The sequence below is a fragment of the Solanum lycopersicum genome, chromosome 8, assembly GCF_036512215.1.
Source record: "Solanum lycopersicum chromosome 8, SLM_r2.1".
NCBI lineage: Eukaryota > Viridiplantae > Streptophyta > Magnoliopsida > Solanales > Solanaceae > Solanum > Solanum lycopersicum.
In genome coordinates, this window is record NC_090807.1 from 5,382,924 (window position 1) to 5,404,225 (window position 21,302).

The 21,302-nt window shown below is 33.8% G+C and overlaps 1 protein-coding gene across 1 annotated transcript; it reads right to left on the minus strand.

Moving 5' to 3' along the window:
- Positions 1–14,145: 14,145 nt before the first annotated feature.
- On the minus strand, positions 14,146–17,062 carry LOC101249666 (polygalacturonase-like). The gene is made up of 4 exons (XM_019215216.3): positions 16,601–17,062; positions 15,889–16,178; positions 14,951–15,179; positions 14,146–14,482 (listed from the first exon to the last, which is right to left on the minus strand). Exons 1-4 carry the CDS (start codon positions 17,042–17,044, stop codon positions 14,258–14,260), a joined length of 1,188 nt encoding a protein of 395 aa, XP_019070761.2. The 5' UTR covers positions 17,045–17,062; the 3' UTR covers positions 14,146–14,257.
- Positions 17,063–21,302: the final 4,240 nt, after the last annotated feature.

Here is a 21,302-nt window from a genome sequence, read left to right on the forward strand (position 1 = left end):
AAAGTATTGTATGTGAAATGGAAAAATAAAACATAACTATGCATATCAAGATGAGTAGAAACTGTTAACATAGTCATAATCGTAACATAAGAAGGTTATGAGATGAGTTCATTTAGACTTCCTTAGGGGTACTTCTATCATCATATTAGTTCATTATTGGAAGTATAATAGTGTATTCGATGTAAACCACCATATTAATGAATGTAGCTAATCTCAATCCGATCAACAATGTCGTTGGGTATGAGACATTTGTGTATGTGTCATGTAAATTCATAACTAGCTCTTACTAAGGAAACAAAAGAAGGACTTAGCCAAACCAATGGTACGATCCTTAACCAACATTAATCGTTGAGACTTCATGCATCCATCATTTAGACTCTTGCCTTTTCAATTAATCATTTAGCTCTCTTAAACTCAAGTGTTCATGGATTAGCGAAAAGGCCTATGTTCATAACTGAATGAATATTGATTGTATTGAAGTGTTTTTCTAATAAGGGGATACATGGGAGATATACATAGGAGATATAGGAAGGAGTACTACTCCTAATAGGACTAGGATTAAGGAGTACTAATCTTAATAGGACTAGGATTAGTACACAGTAAATACTAATATTATTTAATACTATTTATTTAACACTATCTGTTATTATCCCCCCTAGAGCTGAGATGAGCGGAAGCGAACGGAAGCTTGGAACTGAGGTAATCGTGATGTCGGCTCGGGAGAGGCTTAGTGAGAATATCAGCCGGTTGTTCTTCAGTGGGTACATACTGCATAGTCATGGTGCCGGCCTGAACTTCATCGCGAACAAAGAGACAATCGGTATCAACATGTTTCATTCAGGTGTGTAGGATAGAATTCTTGGCCACACAGATGGTCGATTTGTTGTCACAATAGAGAGCAGGAACAGTGTGAGTGGCGCGGAGTTCGCGAAGAATATATGTGACCCACATGGTCTCAGCAGCGAGAAGAGCAAGGGCGCGGTATTCAGCTTCAGTCGAGGACCGAGAGACCTTGGATTGTTTTTTTGTACACTAGGAGATCAGGTTCAGCCCCAAAAAAATGAGAAGCCCCGATGTAGATTTTTTGTCATTTTTATCATTCGCCCAATCTGAATTGGAGAACCCCCGAAGCTCCAAGTCCCCGGGTCGAATGAGTAAACCACGACCAAGAGTGCCAAAAATGTACCTGAGAATGCGTTTTAGACAATAATAATCATGTTCACTTGGTTGATGCATGCGCTGACCAACTCGATTGACAGCAAACTGGATGTCAGTTTGGGTAATGGCCAGATACTGTAGAGCCCCAATGAGGCTGCGGAAGTGGGTGATATCAGCAAAGGGGGTGTCGGCTCCATTCGTAGACAAAGAGACTGCCATCGGTGTTGGTTGACTGGTGCATTTTTCCAGTCCAGCTTTCTACAACAGATCTCGAGCATATTTTGACTGATGAAGAAACAAGCCGTTGCCTGTCCGAGAAACCTTCATTCCCAGAAAATAATGTAACGGGCCAAGGTCCTTCATTTTGAAGGTAGTATGCATAGCTCGAGTGACATCCTGAATGAGAGCTGCAGTAGAGCCTGTAATAATGATAACATCTACATACACAAGAAAAATGACGGTACCGCGTGCTGAATGCCGAGTAAACAGACTTGTGTCGTGTACGCAACAAGTGAAGCTGAGTCCCTGGAGGAACGTTTTCAGATGTGTGTACCAAGTACGGGGGGCTTGCTTGAGCCTATACAGAGACTTCTGGAGTTTGCAAACATGTTGAGGGAAGCGGGGATCAACATAACCTGGTGGTTGCGTCATGTAGATAGTTTCATCAAGCATGCCATGAAGAAAAGCATTGGAAACATCCAACTGATTGATGAGCCAATTTTTGCGCACGGCGAGTGACAGTACCAGGCGAATGGTTTCCTGCTGAATAACATGACTGAATGTCTTGGAGTAATCAAGCCCATACTCCTGATTGTAGCCTTTAGCAACCAAACGAGCCTTGTACCTGGAAATACTGCCATCTGCATTGTGTTTAATTTTGTACACCCATTTACAGCCCACTGGGTGCCGCCCATGGGGCTTAGGTACAAGAACCCAAGTTTTCTGATCAGTTAAAGCCTTAAACTCGTCATCCATAGCATGATGCCAATAAGCATTTTTTGAGGCAACAGAGTAGATTGTTGGTGCACTATCGGAAGGGGTGTATTTGGTGGTATGGTAGCCTGAAAGGTTTTGGGTTTAAACACCGGCTTTGCCACGGGTTAACATGGGATGAGTATTGGGGGTGGCACGGGCGGTGGTGATTCGAGGGTGACCGGGAAGGACCCAAAATGGATCGGGCTGGAGATGTTGTGGGTATGGGGTGGTTCGGGTTGGTTGTGAGTGTGGGTGGTGGTTGCGGGTGTATTGTGGGTGACGGTCGAAGGGGTGATGAGGGGTGGTTGGGTAGTGGGTGGAGGTGTGGGGGAAGGTGGTGAGGGACCCTGTGAGTATGTTGGAAAAAGGGGAAGGACGCTAATGAATGATGTATTTGTGGAGGAGGAAATAGACTCGTAGGGAAACTCATTTTCGACAAATTTGACATGACGAGATATGTAGACTTTATGAGTTTGTGGGTCAAGACAGCGATAACCCTTGGAGGTAGGATGATAGCCCAAAAAAATACAAGGATAGGATCGGGGTTGTAATTTGTGAGTAATATGAGGGCGTAGCCAAGGGTAGGCAAGACACCCAAAGACGCGGAGGTTGGTATAATTGGGAAGTTCTTGGTAAAGGAGTTGATAGGGTGATTTGTTGGAGAGGGTGTGACTGGGCATTCTTTTAATGAGGTAGTTTGCGGTGGCTAGAGCTTCTACCCAAAAGGAGACAGAGAGATGAGATTGATGTAGAAGAGTAACCACCGTTTCAATGAGATGCCGATGCTTACGCTCAGTCACCCCATTCTGTTCGGGAGTGTATGGACAGGAGGTTTGATGTATAATTCCCAGGGATTGCAGAAACTGGCCAAAGATGTTATTGACATATTCCTTTCCATTGTCACTTCGAAAAAGTTTAACATGAGAATTGAATTGTGTTTTGATCATTTTTTCAAAAGTGACAAAGGTAGTGTATGCCTGTGATTTGTGTTTTAGTGGGTACAACCAAGTGTATTTTGTAAAATCATCCACAAAACAAATATAATAGCGAAAACCAGGAAAAGAAGGAACAGCAGTAAGACCCCATAGGTCAGAATGAATAAGTTGAAAAGGTGCAGTTGTACGCTTCTCAGATAAAGTAAAAGGTAATTTATGAGATTTAGCAATTGAACAGGAGTCACAATTGTTTACATGAATGGAAGAAAAACCTAATTGAGACATTAAAGAATTTATTATTTGAGTAGACAGGTGACCCAGACGACTGTGCCACAACAGACTGTGGCCATCAGCCGAAAGAGCCACAGGAACGCTTTCTAAAACTGGGTGGGCAGACGAACTTGTGCCAGGGAGAACGTACAGACCATGCTCACAAAGGCCCTGAAAAATCACCCTCTTGGTAGTATTGTCTAGGATCTGAAAATCATTAGAGGTGAACAAGAGTGAGCAATTATTGTCTTTTGTGAATTGATGAACTGAAAGGAGATTGGTTTTAATAGAAGGGACGTGGGTAAGGTTACCTAGGTGAAAGATAGCGGTGGAGGTTTTAATGGTACCCGTGCCAGTGTGAGAAATACTAAGGGACTCACCGTTGCCAACAGTAATACCATTGGAGCCATGATATGGATTTGGAGCGTTAAGCTTGGATAGATCCGAAGTAACGTGCATGTTGGCCCCAGTATCCAACAGCCATTCAGAGGAGGGGCAGGCTTGAGATGTATAATTGGCACGGTTATCACTATTTCGACTCTCCTTATACCGAAACAAGCAACAAACAGCGGTGTGTCCTGTTTTCTGACAGATTTGACAAGTTGGACGATCCCGCTCGTAAGTGCCCTGCCCGCCGCTGGAAGATGACTGCCCGCCGCTACCGAAGGAATGCAGGCTGTTGTTGCTGTCGTGCTGTTGACCGTCATACGGCGGACGACTGCCCTGCCAACCGCCGCGCCCGCGGCCTCCGCTGTTTCTGCCGTAGCCGTCGCGAATCCCCTACCGGCCGCCACCACACCCCCCACGATAGTTCTCGCTTGCGGTGAGGGCGGTGGCTGACTTCATAACAGCGGCTTCTCGGAGAAGAAGTTTGCTTTCCAGATCTACGTTGATTTCTTTACTTTTTAGCCACGAGGAGAGAGTAGTCAGGTCAACGGTCGTTGGACTGATGCGAACCGCCTGTTTAATGGAGGAGTAAGCTAATGGGTGCCCCCGAACGACGCACATGATGAGATCTTTTTCGGGAATGATTTCGTTCACAGTGTTGAGGGCTGTGATGATGGTGGAAACCTCGTCTAAATACTCCGCCATAGTTTTCGCCTTTGGTAATTGTGTGGAGACGATCACGCAATTGAACCGTGTTGATGCATAGCGTGTTGCGAGGGCCGTCCACAGGGCTGAAGCAGTTGTGTAGGATCGGACGTGTTTCTGAACCGTGGGAGAGATGACCGCAATCAAACATGATCGGATCTGGCCATCCAACGGCTTTCCAGGCGGCATGGGCCGGATTGTTTTTTTCTGATTTGTCCGTGGCGGTGATGACTGCCGGCGGCGGTTCTGTGCTTCCATCGACGTATTTGAGAAGGTAATTGGCCTCAAGGGTTGTAAGAATGGTGATTTTCCATGTAGGGTAATTTATGTCTGATAATTTTTCGGGAATCGGGGCATGAAGATGCCTGAGAAGGAGTTTAACGCCAGAAGGAAGTGAATCGAGAGGATCCACCTCGGTTGTCATGGCTGCCGCCGCCCAAGAGAAGAGAGGAAACGATCGGTGCCCTAAAGAGAGAGAAAAACCTAGAGAAAAGAAGATCTAGGTTTTCTGGCTCTTGGTACCATGAATGAATATTGATTGTATTGAAGTGTTTTTCTAATAAGGGGATACATGTGAAATATATATAGGAGATATAGGAAGGAGTACTAATCCTAATAGGACTAGGATTAAGGAGTACTAATCCTAATAGGATTAGGATTAATACACAGTAAATACTAATATTATTTAATACTATTTATTTAATACTATCTGTTATTAATAACTTTCAAGGACATTAGTTTATAAATTTTTTTCATATACGTATATCATGACACATATATTCTATCATAATAATGTAGTCAAGGAAATATACGAACGCATAATAAGATATACATTTCGAGAATTTCATAGCTCATAATTCTAGGGTTTATAACATGAAAATTAATAAGTTATTAATAAATAATTAGACTTAGTTTTCAAAATACAAACCGCTACTTTCATAATTATTCATAATTTTGATCGAGAAAACCTTGTAAACTCGTGAGAGTAAGAATCTTCATGTGAAATATGATGCTTTTATGGAGGGTACTTGGAGTTTCACAAAGAATCAAGAATAATTCAAGAACATAGAGTTTCTTTCGAATCCAAACTCATTCATGGCAGATACAATGAAAATATGAAAATATAATTCGTGGGGAAGAACAAGATGACCTAGACATGGAGAAAACCTTACATATCTTAAAAACTCTTGAAGTATTAAGAAAGATATGATCTTTGGAGGAAAAGATATTAAAACTTTTTCTTGAATCCTACAGGTGAATTTTCTTGAAAGCATATATATTTCATGAGTAGAAGTGTCAATTGGTGAGAAGATGAATAAAAATCATCCATATTTTATGGTCAAATCTTATCTTGGATGAAAGATGAATTACTTTGGAGGAAGTAAGTTAATTTCTTGAGAACTTCTCTTTTTAGGATAAATTTTTGAACTTTGGAGGTGAACCACGTCTTTAGATGTTATTATAACTTTTCTGACGTGCACTATCACAAAGAAGACATCGTGGGTGCTTAGTTAGAGATATCAAGGTAGTAATTGTTGTCTTTGGGTGCACTATCACACAGTTGGTCGCTTGGGCAGTTGGCCACAACAAGAGCCTCTAGATGGGCATAACTTTGTGTAATAATATCAAATTGAGGATTAATTTATTTCTTTGAAAACTAGAATCAAATATATTTAATTGGTCAAACACATATGCAGGCCCTTAAAGTTGTCTTTAATTTCATTTTGGAACTCCAACTCAATCTTGTTTCATTTTAACCCTTTAATTTCAATTTTTATGTTTTATTTCGGCACCTCTAAGTGATGTGGCAGAGTGTGTGCATCACAATTTCTCTGAGAGTGAAATACAAAAAAAGTATTTTCAAAAAAGTAATAAAAGATTATCCGTTCAACTCTATTTTTTTATGTACAGTATAAACACAAAATACTAAATTTATGATTTCTTTATTTATATATATGCTCTTCAACTGCAATTTTGCATTTTAAAAATCATCGTTCATCCGTTAGTTATTGTAAAAAGTTCAAATTGAGGGGTGGTCATTGATTTTTTAAAAAAGAAACAATTACTTTTTTAGAGTTTCCATGTATTTTTGGTGAAAAATAACCGACCAAAGTGTGTCAATTTTCTTTCTTAAGAAAATCAAAGACAATGCAACGAAGTTTATCGAGTTTCAATATTTTTAAAGTGTTATTAATCAGCAATGAGCATGAGTTATTTTACACATATTTAGTTGAATGAAAAATTAGAAAGTCGATATTTGAGTTAGTCCAAATAGAATAGATTTTGAAAATTAAATATATATGGTGTTAGTTAGTTTAATTATTTGTTTTAAAAATAAATTATCTTATATTTTATATGTGAACTTACTAAAACTTCTAGCATGAGAGAAATACACAATAAGTCTAATTTTTGTGCTCCCACACAGCATAAAAGGTAACATTCATTATTTTTCTCAATTTGTATATTCATTATTTTTCTCAACTTGTTCTTATATCAACAAATAAATGGTGGTCTAAGTGCAAGTCAATACATATCTAAAAGTAATACAATGATAGAATGAATGAAATCTGGTCAAAGTCAACCCTTTAAAAAAAGGAATAAATTTAAATATCTTTGACTCCACAAAATATTAGATAATTTTTTCTCACTATAAATAATTCTTATGTTGAGACCAAAATCACAATTTATCTTAGTGTTTTATATCAAAGAGTTTAAACATGCCAAGAAAAAGTATGGATCGAAAGAGAACTGACATAATGAAAATTCTATCCTCGTTTTAAGAGTTTTAACAATAATTTTTTATGAATAAACTATCCCCGAGAGAAATTCACAATATTTATGACTTTAATGATTTTTAATAGTTAAAATGGAATGGGATGGAAAATATTTATGTAGTCTTATAGATAAATACCTATTGTTATTGACCACTTTTATCTCATCCTACAAATAGGTTTTGAAACTATTTTTGTGTAATTTATTGTTACCTAATATTTTTCAATTTAAATTGTAGCATGAAATGAGGATACATATACATCTGAAATATATTCAGAAGGAACAAACAATCTTGCTAATCCATGTGATTTTAGAGGTGGCATTAGTAATCCAAATGGAGCAATGAACCCTGGCTTGATAACTAATTATTTGAATTCTCTTTGCACTTTGGGTTATAAAAATGATATGGTTAAAAATGCAACTTCTTATTTTTTCGATATGAAAAATTTGACTATATAAGGTAAAAAATGTTGGGAAAGTCAAGGCACTAACAAAGAATGTCTGACAGGATAACAGCGGAAGAATACCCAAGTCTATACTTTCCCTTCTCGATTTGAAAGAAGACAAACAACTACAAGCAATATGATAGTAAGGCAGCAAGTAATTCAACCAAACAAATATAACAAGGCAATAATAAACCAATCACACAAGACACCAAGATTTACGTAGAAAACCCTTCGATGTGAAGAGTAAAAAACCACGGGACCAAAAGCTCCACTATAATCACCAAAAGTTACAATATTGTTCTCCAAAATTGGCCACAAAACACATGCCAAACAACGAGCAACAACAAAATACGATTGCACCAAATCTAGAGAATTAAAGGAGCAAAATCACCAATTTCGCAGCTACTATTCACGATAGCAAAACTGAAGCTTCAGGCAACCACATCCAACTTTGTCAGTTCCTAATCAAAGATTGAGATGAAGATAATATGCTGTCCAAAAATCAGCTCAATCAGACAAGAAACGAAGCGGGAATCGCAATTTGAAGTTGGATGTTAGGGCTGAATTTTGACTGCGAAAACTGTTCTCTTTCTCTCTTTTTGGCTGCTGAAAAAACTCTCTGTGTATATGAAAATAAGACCTAAATAGGCTTATATTTGCCTCATAAGAATGGGCCTATGGGTAAAAATGGCCCATAACCCAACAATTCTCCCCCTCACGACTATGTGGAGGAGACCGCCATCCCGGCGACCATGCAACAATCTTCAAACTTCCCTCTTGGCAAAGCTTTAGTCATCATATCGGAACCATTGTCATTTGTATGAATCTTTTCAAGCTCAAGCAATTTAGAATCCAACACATCTCGAATCCAATGGTATCTCACATCAATGTGTTTAGACCGACCATGGAACGTAGAATTCTTGCCAAGATGTATAGCACTTTGACTGTCATAATAAAGCACATACCTCTCTTGAGCACAACCAAGTTCTCCCCTAAGAATCTCTTCATCCAAAGCAATTCTTTACAAGCTTCAACGACAGCAATAAGCTCAGCTTCTGTAGTAGATAGAGCAACACATTTTTGCAAACTAGATTACCAAGACACAGCTCCCCCTGCAAAAGTAACCAAGTACCCTGAAGTAGACTTGCGAGTATCAACATCACCAGCCATTTCCGAATTAGTATAACCACAAAGAATAGGCTTCCATGTACCAAAACACAAACTCAGACTAGAAGTGCCACAGAGATATCTCATAACCCACTTCACAGCATTCCAATGTTCTCTTCCCGGATTAGAAAGAAAATGGCTAACAACTCCAACAGCGTGAGCAATATCCGGTCTTGTACAAACCATCGCATACATAAACTACCAACAGCTGAAGCATAAGGAACTTTCTTCATATCTTCCTTCTCATCATCACTAGAAGGACACTGTTTCGTGCTCAGTTTGAAGTGCATAGCTAAAGGTGTACTGACAACCTTAGCTTTGTCCATGCTGAATCTGTGAAGTACTTTCTAAATGTGCTTCTCTTGTGATAATACCAATTTCTTGGTCTTTCTATCACGGACAATCTGCATGCCAAGAATCTGTCTTGTTGGTCCTAAGTCTTTCATAGCAAAAGACTTACTCAACTCTAGCTTCAACTTCTGAATCCTGCAAGTATTATGACCAACAACAAGCATGTCATAAACATAAAGCAAGACAATAATAAAGTCACCATCAGAGAACTTTTGCACAAAAACACAATGGTCTGAAGAAGTCTTCTTGAAGCCCTGCTGACTCATAAAAGAACCAAACTTCCTGTACCACTGCCTGGGAGCTTGTTTCAAACCATACAAGCTCTTCTTCAATTTGCAAACATAATTCTCTTTACCCTTGACTTCAAAACCTTCCGGTTGCTCCATATAAATTTCTTCATCTAAGTCACCATGGAGGAAAGCAGTTTTAACATCCATTTGCTCAACCTCTAAATCTAGACTTGCAGCCAAGCCAAGAACCACACGAATGGATGACATCTTCACAACTGGAAAGAATATCTCATCAAAATCAACTCCCCTTTTCTGATTAAATCCCTTGACAACTAATCTAGCTTTGTACCGTGGAACTGGATTACCATCTTCATGTTTCACCCGAAAAACCCACCTGTTTTTCAAAGCTTTTCTGTCTTTAGGTAACTTAACCAAATCAAAGGTATGATTATCATGCAAGGATTTAATCTCATCTTCTATAGCATCAAACCATCTTTCTTTTTCTTCACTTTCCATGGCCTCATCAAGACTCTCAGGTTCTCCTCCGTTAGTCAAGAGTACATACTCATTGGGAGAATAACGAGATGAAGGAATTCTCTCTCTACTAGATCGTCTGAGAGAACTCTCTGGAGCATCTATAATTGGTTGTTGGACAACCACATCATCTTGCACTGGAGCATCAACAACATCATGCCGGTCATTCTGAACATGATCACCATCTTCATCATCAACTTAATTTTCATCATTATGAAGATTTTCTTCCGGTGCAATAGTCAAAGGAACTGGATCAACATCAACTAAGCTCTCACAACTCTGAAAATCATCCTTGTCAGCTTTGTCAAAATCTTCAATTGTTTGGTCTTCAAAGAACACAACATCACGGCTTCTAACAAGTTTCTTCTCAACAGGATCATAGAAACGATAGCCAAATTCATCTTGACCATAACCAATAAAGAAACACTGCCTAGTTTTAACATCCAACTTTGACCTTTCATCCTTAGGAACATGTACAAAGGTTTTACACCCAAAGACTCTAAGATGATCATAAGAAACATTCTTACCGGTCCAAACTCTGTCAGGGACATCACCATCTAAAGCAACAGCAGGAGATAAATTGATAACATAAGCAGCAGTATTAAGTGCTTCTGCCCAAAAGGAATTTGACAGCTTAGCATCTGAAAGCATACATCTAACCCTCTCAACTAGAGTTCTGTTCATCCTCTCTACTAAACCATTTAACTGAGGAGTCTTTGGAGGAGTTTTTTGATGTCTAATACCCTACTCTCTGCAATATTTATCAAAGGGACCAATATACTCACCACCATTATCTGAGCGGATGCATTTCAATGTCTTCCCTGTTTGTCTTTCAACCAAGGCATGAAAACTCTTGAACGCATCAAGTACTTGATCCTTGGACTTCAAAGGAAATACCCAGAGTTTGCGAGAATGATCATCAATAAAAGTCACAAAGTAAAGTGCACAACCATGAGATCTTACCTTAAAAGGATCACACAAATCAGAATGTACCAACTCCAGCAAATCAAGCTTTCTTGAAGGCGGATGACTCTGAAAACAAACTCTTTTATGTTTACCGGCTAAGCAATGAACACATTTCTTCAACTTTGCTTGTTTCACTCCAGAAAGCAAATTTTTCTTAGCCAAACTATCAATCCCCTTTTCTCTCATATGACTCAGTCTTCTATGCCATAACTTGATGAAGTATCATTCTCCACCAAATATACTGAAGTCTTTGTACATGGAGCCCTGAAATACATACAAGTTAGACAACTTGTCACCACGGGCCACAACCATCAAACCACTAGTAAGCTTCCACTGGCCAACACCAAGTGTATTAACATAAACCTCATCATCAAGATATCCCAAAGAAATCAAATTCAAGCGAACATCTAGAGCATGCTTGACATTATTGAGAACTAATTTGGAACCATTGTTATTTTCCAAACAAACTGTCCCAATTCCAATAACTTCAACTTCATGATTATTGCCCATTTTCAACGTTCCAAAATTACCTGGAGTATAAGAAGAAAATAATTCCTTCTTTGGCGTGACATGAGAAGTAGCACCAGAATCCACAAACCAGCTAGACTCATCACGAACAAGATTAATGGCATTTGCATCACAAGAAACAAGAAGATCATCATTAGCAACAACAGCAACATGATTTTCATTATCGCCTTCTCTCTTTTGTTGTCTCATATCTCTCTTGTGCTTGTAACAATATTTCATGATATGCCCATTCTTGTGGCAATAGTCACATGTAATATTCTTGTATTTAGACTTTGACTTGCTTCTACTTTTACCTCTATTATTCTGACCTCTGGACTTGTTTCTCCCCCTATCTTCAGTAACCAAAACATCGGAGTGTGAAGCTGAAGAAGATGAGGCTTGAGATCTTCTTCTCATTTCTTCATTCAAAACACCACTCTTAGTATATTCCATGGTTACAACACCACTGGGAGCAGAATTAGTCAAAGAAACTCAAAGAGTACCCCAAGTGTCTAGCAGAGTATTAAGAAGCCAAAGTCCTTGTATCTCATCATCAAACTTTACACCCATTCCGGACAGCTGGTCAAGAACACCCTGAAAATCATTAATATGATCAGAAATAGGAGTGCCCTCTTTATACCTGATATTCATTAATTGTTTCAATAGGAACTTGTTGTTGCCAGTCTTCGAAGCATAAAGTGTCTCGAGCTTGTCCCACAAACTTTTGGCATGTGTCTCATTCACAATATGATTTCTAACATTATCTTCAAACCATTGTCTAATATAGCCACAAACCTGCAGATGCTCAAATTCTCATTCTTCATCATTCAAAGACTAAGGCTTATTAGAAGCAAACACAGGTAAATGCATCTTCTTGACAAAAAGAAGATCTTTCATCTTGTCTTTCCAAATATGATAGTTACTACCATTTAAACACACCATTTTGCTCCTATTTGCCTCCATCATTCAAAACGACAATCAACAATAACCAATGCTCTGATACCACTTTGTTGGGAAAGTCAAGGCACTAACAAAGAATGTCTGACAGGATAACAGCGGAAGAATATCCAAGTCTATACTTTCCCTTCTCGATTTGAACCAAGAGAGACAAACAACCACAAGCAATATGATAGTAAGGCAGCAAGTAATTTAACCAAACAAATATAACAAGGCAATAATAAACCAATCACACAAGACACCAAGATTTACGTGGAAAATCCTTCGATGTGAAGAGTAAAAAATCACGGGACCAAAAACTCCACTATAATCACCAAGAGTTACAATATTTTTCTCCAAAATTGACCACAAAACAAGTGTCAAACAACGAGTAACAACAAAATAAGATTGCACCAAATCTAGAGAATTAAAGGAGCAAAATCACCAATTTCGCAACTACTGTTTACGACAGCAAAACTGAAGCTGCAGGCCACCAAATCCAACTCTGTCAGTTCCTAATCAAAGATTGAGATGAAGATAATATGCTGTCCAAAAATCAGCTCAATCGGACAAGAAACGAAGCGGCAATCGCAATTTGAAGTTGGCTGTTAGGGCTGAATTTTGACTGCGAAAACTGCTCTCTTTCTCTCTTTTTGGTTGCTGAAAAAACTCTCTGTGTATATGAAATAAGACATAAATAGGCTTATATTTGCCTCATAAGAATGGGCCTATGGGCAAAACTGGGTTGGTCCAAATTGAGCTTTTATTTATCCACATAGAAAAGGAAAAAGGCTCATAACCCAACAATAAATCCATAAAATGTGAACTAAGATTCGTGAGTACGAAAATCAATAGCAATATAAGTAAGCACACGAAATCCTGATGTATATATGTCCTAATGAAGTACCTTCTATGTTGGATTTGAATCTTCCTTCAATATCGATCCTAATCTTAAAAAATTTGATGATTGTTAGGAGAACGGTTACAAGAGTTAGGAGATGTAAATTCGATATATAAATTGATGGTTAAATCTCCAAAAAAAATATTCCGATTAAAGTAAATCCAAATGTGGTTGAAGTTCAATTCCAACACAAAGAAGATTCCGTTTGAGGTTGAAATAATATCAACTTACCGAAGAAGGAGTAATTTTAATTTTGAAAGTTTGGCATTGCTGTGAGAAAATAGATATATGTGTAAAGAAAAGATACCAAAAAAAGCCTTTTTGCTGTAATTAAATAGTGTAATGAAGAATTAAATAGAATCTACTTTAATATTTATATAATATGTTATTTTTTATTTGTCTGAGTTTATGATTCTATATATATATTTTCGAGTAGATTGAATACTTTAGACATCATTTCATGCATGTATAAAATTTAATTTGAAAAATATTTTCATATATTTGTAAGGTTCTAATTTTATTTAATATAAAGTCATGTTTAAATAAAAAACTATTTAAAGACATTGAATACTTTCTCAAATATTTATCCAATTACTGATTTTAATAAAGAATAAGAGTCAAAATTACACCTTTTTTTAAAAAAAAAATGTCATAATAATATGTTGCATATGCATACTTATGTCGAGAAAAGGTCTATATGAAACACAAATACATCACAACAAAAGCGGTATTTAGTAGTAACAAATTTTTTATTTGTATTGTTGTAAAAGCATTTAGCGGCATTTGAGTTGATGTTATTGTATTCTGAATCTCTAAAGTCTTTAGTTGCATTTATATAAATTAGTATAAATTATAAATACTAATATCCATAATTATTGCTAAAAATAATATAACAAACAATTAGATTATTACCGCTAAATAATTAGCACAACAATTTGGAATCCAATAGAAAAAGAATGGTCCCAGCATGTGCCTCTTTCCTCCCAAAATGAAAATAAAAAAAACCCAAAGGTTGGGTTACAATAAACAATTATCAGGCAAAATAACTCCTTCAGTATTTCCTTTAATATTTTTGCAAATAGATTGAGCTTTTTTGTTATTCAAATAAGTAAGTTTTATGTCTTGTATTTTGATTTCACTACATGGATTGCTTGGACTGCATTCAAAATTCATTGCTACTTGTGTTGTTGATGTTCCAAATATATTTTGGTATGTCACTTGATTGATCTTTATGCCTGAAGCCTGCCAATTCATGAGTAATTGAAGAGTACCAATTAGAATCATCACTTAATTAATTTTATTGTTTAATTATGATATTAATTATTTATCGTTGATTTCTATTGTTTCGATGTTAAGATAGAACAGAAGGTTAGTAGGTCCTGAAGAAAAAGGCTTGCTGGTAGTTTGGTGCACCATACGTGTTTCTCCTTTCGTACCAGTACTAATAACATTATTTTTGTAGTTTCTTATTCTGCTATTTACGTGTGATTGTCATTTTTATGTTTTGATTATCATATTATTTGGCTATTTTTACTAGTTTTATTTTTTGAATATTATTGTTTGTTACGCCCTATTTTTTTTTCTACTATTTTGATATGGGTTATTTAAGTCGAGGGTTTTTGTGAAATATTTTAAGTACTTTAACTAGATAAAACATAACTCTGTCGTTTTCGAATTCAATATATGAGATTACAATGAATATATTGTTACCTGGCTAGGACAGCCTTGGTTGTTTGGGCAGTAGTTTTGATCAATAATGATTGGATTATCAACATTCTTCATCATAATATTTTGATAATTAATATTTGTGACAAAACCGGTGCTGGCCCTTGCCCAAGACTTTATCCTTAATCCATTATCAGATCCAGTAAACACTGAATTAATTAATGTCACATTTTGTACGCCATCTTCATTATAATTTCTAGCTAGACTTCCAATGCTGCAATGAACAAATCATACACAATGATATTAGGAATTTATTTAAAATCAATATCGAACAACGTTCAGTTATTATTTGATTGAATTAGTGTAGAAAATATAGTAATTTTTATATGGAAATATTGAGAAGTTTTTACTATTTCAGTGAGAATCTGTTTGTCACTATGCATTTTCTAAATAAACTGGTTCGATTCGATAAGAAATGTATGTAAAAAGTCATACTCTATGATACAATTTTTTTCACTAATTTACCGTGGGAAAAAACATCGTTTTCAATAGTATGGGAACTTTCATGGATGGAAAGGTAAACAAAGGATATATATATATATATATATATAAAACAATTTATATAGAAAGGTATATCTAAACTTTTTCCTCATTATAAAAAAAAAATTGTAACACTATATTTCATCACATAAATATAAATTGAAACAAAAAGAATAACATAAACTGACACAAACCCTGTATTACATTTCATTTTCGAGAGCCAAACACTTTAAATTTGATTAATAATTTGCTCATGATATCTTCAAATTTTTTTAAAATGAAATGTAAATACTTGTAAGCTACATAAAAAAGTACTACAAATCAAAATAATTAACAATTCAAAATATTTAAAAGATATACGAAAAAATTTACTGACAAAATTAGACTTGTTTGAATCTTGAAATTCGAAATGTGTCACGTAAAATTGTGACAGAAGAATTTACCTAACACCATGTCCAGGGCCACATTGAATCTTGTTCATCCAAAGATTTCTTGTGGCAGGACCAATAGATATACAATCATCTCCAGTTTGAATACTTGTGCCACTAATAATAACACCAATTGAAGATTGTATATGAATTCCATCAGTATTTGGACTAAAATCAGGTGCTATTATTCTTACATTTTTAACCATAACATTCTTGCAACTATTAATCACCAAGTGCATTAACTGGCTGTTGAGTGATGTTAAACCACTAACCACAACATCATTTGCCCAGTTGAAGGTTATAGACTGCATATAAAATCAGATATTAAAATACTATTCAATTGGAAATGCTAACAAGTTTCTCTCAAAATAAGTATCATTAATTTTAGTATAAATGTAATGTATAGTTTACTAAACTATGAAATAATGTCAAATGTTATTAAAAAGATGAAGTATAAAGGACATAAGACAAGTTTCTAATGTATTGTAAATAAAAATAAATTGCAACATCACATGTTCAAATCACAAATGTGACATTTAACATTTTTTATGAATCTCTACCTTAGCTGTTTTTTCATCCTTAATCAAAAGTCTTGAATTTCAAGCTTTGAAAATGAAAACCTTTTCAATTAGAGTATTTTAAGCGAATTCAAATTTATCAGACTAGTAGATTCAAATATTAAAAAATATTTTTGTAAAAAGAAAAACGCGATAAATTGAGCACATACCCTAGCTCCAACAGGACAATTCTTCCCTAACTTCCTACAATCCCAAAATCCAGCTCCATTTCCATCAAGAGTTCCTCCGATGACCGAAATCCGGTTAACCTTAATGAACAAAATCCAGTAGCCAGAGTTGCCAAGTGCATTATAATCAGATGGAGCCACTAGGGTTCCATCAATTTTTACAGTAATTTTATTTTTGCACGGCCCTCTAAAAGTAATCGACTTAATCAAGTACTTTCCACGTGGAACATAAATGGTAGCCGCCTTCACTGAGGTGCACGCGGCTACCCAAGCTTTCAAAAAAGGTTGAGTTGCATCACTTTTGCCATCTGATTTTGCTCCAAAATTTAACACGTTGTATGTTATTGATGATGCATTTGAATTCAAGAAAATGAATCTAAATGAAAAGAAGACACAACACCAAAAAGTTACTAAAGCCTTAGGCATTTTATTGTTATTTTTTTCCTCTATGTTAGTGGATAGGGAAAAGGGGGTATTTAAAGTGATTTTCTATTAAAGGCTCGTATGGTACCAGGGATAAAGAATAATTGATTTTAAAATTATTTTATTTTATATTTTGGTTCGGATGACTTATATCAAAACTAGTTATTTCGAGATTATCATGTTATTTTTATATCACATCGAGGGTGACATAATAATTTTGAAATAACTTATTTCTCAACCAAACGAGTCGTATCTATTTTGATTAGTTAATGATTTTAGAAATAATTGGATGATGATTAGAATCACAAATGCTAATAACTAACTAATAAAAGGTCAAAACTTATTTTAGTTTCATGTTGTGATATGTACGGCAGCCATGTGATAAGAGCATGTTTGCCTGTACCATAGCATCTAACCATGTGCATGTATGCAAATGTATTTAATCATCTGATTTCGAAATTGAAACTTGAAAATTTTAGCTTTTAAAGTTAGTAATTTTCATAATTTGAACAAAATTATATTTAACAAGATTAATTTCTCATAATTTATTTAAACTTCGTGATTAAAATTGATATTTAAAATTAAATCTTTGAAATTTTATTCATAATTTATAACCAAATTTAAAGTAGCTTAAATAGTTTTATTTTTTTCCTATTTCTCACTCGATATTTGGTACTACTTGAAATGTCAATCAATTTGAATTTGTATTATTCAAAAGGTTTATTAAAAATAAAAGTGTTTTCTATTAAAATTTATTTCATTTTTAGTGCTTAAACACGAGATTCTAATCGATAGAAAGAAAAATCATATTCTAATGGTAATTAATATACTCAAGTGGTCATCTTAAATTGGTATATTTATAGAAAAAATTGAAAATTGCATGTGCCAAGTCACAATAATTAAAGTTTGGTTATTCAACGTCATATTTATATAGAGCATAAATTGGAACTAAAAAGGAATATTGAAGAAGAAACAAATTGATCAATGATTGTCTCATCATTGTTTCATTAATCCAAGTTATTTTTTTATTTGACTTTTAAGTACTATTTGATAAGTTAAAAAATCCCAAAATAATATTCAATCATCTTATCGCAAAATGTAGAATTTTATGTAAGTAGTAGCACTTTCAAGATGAGTGATTTTGATCCTATGAATAGACCTACAAACACACACTCTTAGTTAATTATCATAATTAAGAAAATGCTTTAGAATGTCATCAACTTTGGAAAAAGGATTATTTATGGTATTCATCAAAAATTTGATTCATTTATCATTTTCGTTTGAGAAAATATTTATTCATATCAATATTTGTTAACTGAAACGATATAGATGAACTAAACTTTTAACGAATAAAATAAATGTCTTTTCTAACAATATAATGACATATTTGAGCTTTTTTTCCTTTTTAAAAAATTTATTTAATTAAATGACATAACTAATCATAATTAACCACATTAAAATATGTTTTGCATAGTCAGAATTATTTTCAAGTAACAAATAATGATACGAGTGAGTCGAAAGTATAGATGAACCAAACTTTAAGAAAATGACATAGATGAACCTTAACTTTTCTCAAAAAAAACTATTAAAAAAAATTCAAAAAGAAGTTTTATATATTAATATTCTCCAAACAACTTAGAACTTTACCTACTTATAACGGCAGATCTTATACTTTAAGATGTAGCAAAGCCTCAACAGCAAATTAGTCAGTTAAGTGCATGAATGTGACTGTAATTAAGTAAAACAAATAACATGGCTTACTCCTCCGTCCAAATTTACGTGATATTATTTAATTTGACACGAAATTCAATTAAAAAAACAAAAAAAAAATTGTAACTTCTGATATAAAATAAATCAAAATATTTGTATGATTTTAAATCTCACCAGTAATAAAATTATCAGTTTAAAATTATGTTATTACGGAATATAAGAATATGTCATTTTTTTTAAGATTGACTAAAAGAAGTTGTCACATAGGGAGTATTAATTTCTATTTTGTCAACGTTACATAAGAAAATAGACACATGGGATCAATGAGTGATAGAGTTTTTTCAGGCGAAATGATCGTCTTTCACATTATAATTTCCTATAACTAAAATAACTTAAACAATTGGCTATATAGATAATTGAGATTTGTCAAGCAAATTCTGGAGGATGGAGTTAGAATTTTTAATAAATATATTAACATAAAAAGTAAAATAGTATATATATATATATATATATATATATATATATATATATATATATATATATATATATATATATATATATATATATATATATATTACAATTAGGGATAAAAAAGACCATCTCAAAGTATTAGTAACTTAGAAAGTGTGTGTTTTTAAGGATATTTTGGGCAAACTATATAAATTCCATCAGTTTAAGTTCTAATTATATATATATATATATATATATATATATATATATATATATATCCAAATTTGTTTGGGTTAAAATGGGTTGAATCAAAATGGATTAGGTAATAGATCATAACCCAATACAAATCTAAACGGGTATATATATATATATATATATATATATATATATATATATATATATATATATATATAATGTATATATAATATATTCTATACAAGATTAATGTATAAATAATATATTCTATACAAGATTAAAGAACATTTTGGTATATTTGACATCTATTTTATTTAAGACCATAAGATTTAGAAATTCTTTACTTTTTGAAAATCTACTTATTAATATATACAAACGAAGCATCCAAAAATAAACAAAACCTAGTTATACTTCAAAACCTAATATCTCTGCCTTCTTCCTCTCTATCCGAAAAAAATCTAAACAAAGAACAGAAATTTTCAGATCCATTTTCTTTTTGTTTGAGAAGTCTTTCGTGTGTTTTCACTGATTCATCACGTAACTATCAAGACATTCTTAAATGTCACCCTTCTTTTTTATTGAATCTAAATCAAATTTCATAATTAACAATGTTAAAATATAAATAAGAATATAAAAATTCTTCAAATTGAATCTAAATCAAATTTCATAATTAGCAATGTTAAAATATAAACAAGAACATAAAAATTCTTCAATTAAATTTTCGAGATAAGTTTACCATCTGAATATATAAAATTTGTTAAGTAACTAAGTAACAAGGTTTCACAAATAAGATGAAAATATGAACAGATTTAGTGAAAAAATAAAGAATTGGAAGTAGGGTTGGGTAATAAAGAGCAAAACAAACTTTAGTTATTCGAAAAAACAAGAAGCTTTTCTTTTCTTTGAAATGCCCTAAATGTAAGGAGAATGAGAAGATAGACAAGTAGAAAGTGCCAAAAAGGTAGACAAGTAGAAAGTGACAAAAAGGTGACAAGGCGAAAATGACAATGTGAAAAAAGAAGAGAAAAATTATAAGACTTTCAATATGGCTAAACGTAACATAGTACAAGACTTGATGTTTTTATAATTGCATAGACACACCATGAGCTAAAATAATTAAAAAAAATATTTAAAAAGTGAAAACGAAAAAGTTAACCTTGAACAAAAAAGTCTGAAGGAAGTTAAAGTCTACAATTTTTTACATAATCTTGAAACAATTTGATGCTAGAGTTAAAAAAAAAAACATTTAAAAAGTGAGAACGAAAAAATTAACCTTGAACAAAAATTAACTTTGAACAAAAAAGTTTGAAGGAAGTTAAAGTCTACAACTTTTTACATAATCTTGAAACAATTTGATTTCTAATATGAGTTATATCAATTCTTAAAATCATTTCAGACAAATCAATATATATATAAAGGAGAATCATAGAGGAGCTAATGTGACACCTCTCTAGGCCTCCGTTTAAATTTCTTTTTTTTCTCCTTTTTTTTTCATTTCTTTTCATTAAATAATTTATTTATTAATTAAAAAGTTCATTCATATTTATTATTCTAATTATACCTAATAAGTTACAACAAAACCTCCATCTATTTACATTCCCTACTTAAATAATATGTCTCTTCAACTTATTTTTAATTATTCTTATGATTTACACAAACTAAAAATAACAACTATCCATATTTAATGATAATTCTCATTTTCTCATTCTTTCATTTTATTAGTATAGTTTTTCCTCTTTTACATTTTTTTCTTCATCTTTTTCATCAATCATGTACTTAATAAGTTCATCATATGATCTTCATATTGATAAAGATCATAGATATATTCTTCAAGATTCATCAAATTGATGTTTGCATTAGTTTGGTATAAGTTTATGAAAATGAAGAAGAAATCATAATTATTTCA